General features: G+C 32.9%; 1 protein-coding gene across 1 annotated transcript; it reads right to left on the reverse strand.

Moving 5' to 3' along the window:
• Window positions 1-846: 846 nt before the first annotated feature.
• Window positions 847-2,254, reverse strand: LOC112525325 (transcription factor MYB62-like). Its single transcript, XM_025135413.1, has 3 exons — window positions 2,006-2,254; window positions 1,759-1,888; window positions 847-1,527 (listed from the first exon to the last, which is right to left on the reverse strand). The coding sequence occupies exons 1-3, from the start codon at window positions 2,157-2,159 to the stop codon at window positions 987-989; spliced, it is 825 nt and encodes a 274-aa protein (XP_024991181.1). The 5' UTR covers window positions 2,160-2,254; the 3' UTR covers window positions 847-986.
• Window positions 2,255-2,466: the final 212 nt, after the last annotated feature.

A 2,466-nucleotide genomic window follows, 5' to 3' on the forward strand; every position in this document is an offset into this window, starting at 1 on the left:
AAATATTTGTTTGTAGAACATTTCTCAAAAGTATCATGTAAAATAACTAATACAAACTCTTTATTTTAATATCTTAAAAACCTTGTTAAGACGTCTAAAAGCATCCTCTAAACTTATTGCCACATTCTTAGATACGACGCTTTATCGTTTGGTCCCATATAAAGCAATCTATTGAAACATTTACAACTCTTTAACGTCCTATAAACCCATTTTCATTCTAGTGTCATAATTTCAATTATAGATATAATTTTGAATGGTCTATTGCGGTTTCTTATGTGATAGACCAACGTTATTTTTTTTGTCAAGAAATTGAAATCAATAAATCCTGTAACCAGAACCTACGGCGAATTAGGTATTGCTTTCCATGGAATATCTTTCGTAGAAGACCTCATCGAAAAGGTTTTCCATCAACATTTTATACAAGTACAAGATTTAATTCAAGATCTAAATTATTTCCAACCGTTTCTAACAAACCTGACTGAACAAACCAACAGTTGAATGTTTATTTACCGTGCAGTAGGTCTTTATTGTCATTATATAACAAAGCAATCTAATTAGAATACTAAAATAAATAGAATAAAAGAAAATTCTTGTCGCTTTTAACAAACTAGTTACTATATCAGTATAACGACATTATATAACTATTATATTTAATAGTAATATATTTGATACCAGATAAAAAAAAGTAGAATGATTATTAGATATCAGTTATAACTTTCTAGAAGTTATTGAAGGGTATGATATACTTATCTTTTACCCTTTTATTTTTCCTTCTAAGATTTGACACTTTGGGGTACATTATCTTAGCAAACCCCATTTAGCTAAGTTTCAACACCTCATACAAAAATATCACTAGCTAGCACATTCAATAACTTCTAAATGATTAGCTTTAATGGTATATGAAATGTTTATAAACGATGACGTTCCAAAAACATGAGTTAAACCGTTTTTGTTGGTTTGAAAAAAATATATATACCAGGATCATATTATTTCCTGAACTGCCACAATTCATCCATGCTCCAAAAAGTGTCGCCTACTAAGTCGTTGTTCATCCAGTCCACATCCGTTAGCTGGAAGTCTAGGATTGACATGTCAGTAGATCTCAAATCTTGTGTGTTTGACTGGTTGAAACTCATCACTTCAAAGTTACTGTTCTCCACAAAGTAGTTGTTGTTTTTGAGCGAGTTTTCAGAAAGATATGGCAACATAATTCCTGTGGAATCTGATGAACAATTGCTTGAGCTTGAATTCATATTTTCCGTTGGGGTTTCTTTGCCTTGTGGTTGTGGGATTAGGTTCTTTTGATCAGCTTCCATGGTTGAGGTAGAAGTAGACAATGATGATGGCGAACTATGTTCCACTTTTTCAAGCAATCTTGGTAACCAAAACTGTCGGAGAACCTCGACAAATCTGTTGCTACTGGGGTCGATCTTAAGGTGGCGAGCTTGCTTTTGTACCTTTGTTCTCCAGTAGTTCTTGATCTCATTATCTGTTCTTCCGGGCAAGTGTTGTGCAATTTTTGACCATCTTGAACAAATTCATAGATAATTTTAGAATTTGATATTAAGTTTGAAATGGTTTACAATAATACACAAACACATACTCCTTTTGAATAGAGCAAAAGTTATTTAAAAACCATTGAAATATTGCATAAAAATTCTTCGCTCATGCTTAAAGAACACGTTTATGTTACTAAATTTTTTAAAATAAGTAACTGCATAGATATTTATTCGTGCGTGGTTGTATGCATAAACTCACCTATTACCCCACTTGGAATGGAGTTCAAGGATCAAAAGCTGTTCTTGTGGTGTAAGATTTCCATGCTTGACGTCTGGTTTTAGATAATTCAACCATCTTAACCTACAACTCTTTCCTGTCCTCTTTAATCCTGTAAAAAGAAACCCAAAAAAAAACCAACAAAGAAGTTCAAAAGCGAAATTGCGAAACAGCTCAAACTACAGACACGCAAAAAGCAATCTCCTTTGTTATATTCTCTCCCAGTTACCTGACGATTTTGCCAGAGAATTCCATCGTCCTTCGCCGTGACATGTGATGTAATGAACGAGAAGATTGTCTTCGTCAAGTGTCCATGGTCCTCTTCTTAGCTCACCAAGCTCTTTTCCATTGCAAGAAGTAGTCATCTTCCTGGTAGGCCTCATGGAAGTTGGAAGCAAAAGACAAAAGGGGGAGAAAAGATGGTAGTGATGTACCAATTTTGGGTATCAAAGAAACCAAGTGGAGGTTTTATATGCATAGTGATATGAAAGAGAACCCAAGAGGGTTTTATTCTAAAAGGTGTAAAGAAGTACATCCCTCTTGCTAAATTTCTTTCCTTACAAAAGATATTCCATTCAATTTTGAAGCCACAAGTATTTTGCATTTTTATATTTCATATTTTTAATTACATTTCTAAAAATGAAAATATTAATATAAATAAAGTATTTGTTATAAACAACAAACAACAAT

The sequence above is a fragment of the Cynara cardunculus genome (genome assembly GCF_001531365.2).
Source record: "Cynara cardunculus var. scolymus isolate 2C chromosome LG 13, CcrdV1, whole genome shotgun sequence".
In the NCBI taxonomy this organism is placed as follows: domain Eukaryota; kingdom Viridiplantae; phylum Streptophyta; class Magnoliopsida; order Asterales; family Asteraceae; genus Cynara; species Cynara cardunculus.

Excerpts from the sequence above, each read along its gene's own strand:
- LOC112525325 (XM_025135413.1), bottom strand. The coding sequence starts at position 2,159 with ATGAGGCCTACCAGGAAGATGACTACTTCTTGCAATGGAAAAGAGCTT. Across the intron at positions 1,889-2,005 it reads TTCTCTGGCAAAATCGTCAG|GATTAAAGAGGACAGGAAAG; the intron begins GTAACTGGGAGA and ends TTCTTTTTACAG. Across the intron at positions 1,528-1,758 it reads CATTCCAAGTGGGGTAATAG|ATGGTCAAAAATTGCACAAC; the intron begins GTGAGTTTATGC and ends AATTTGTTCAAG.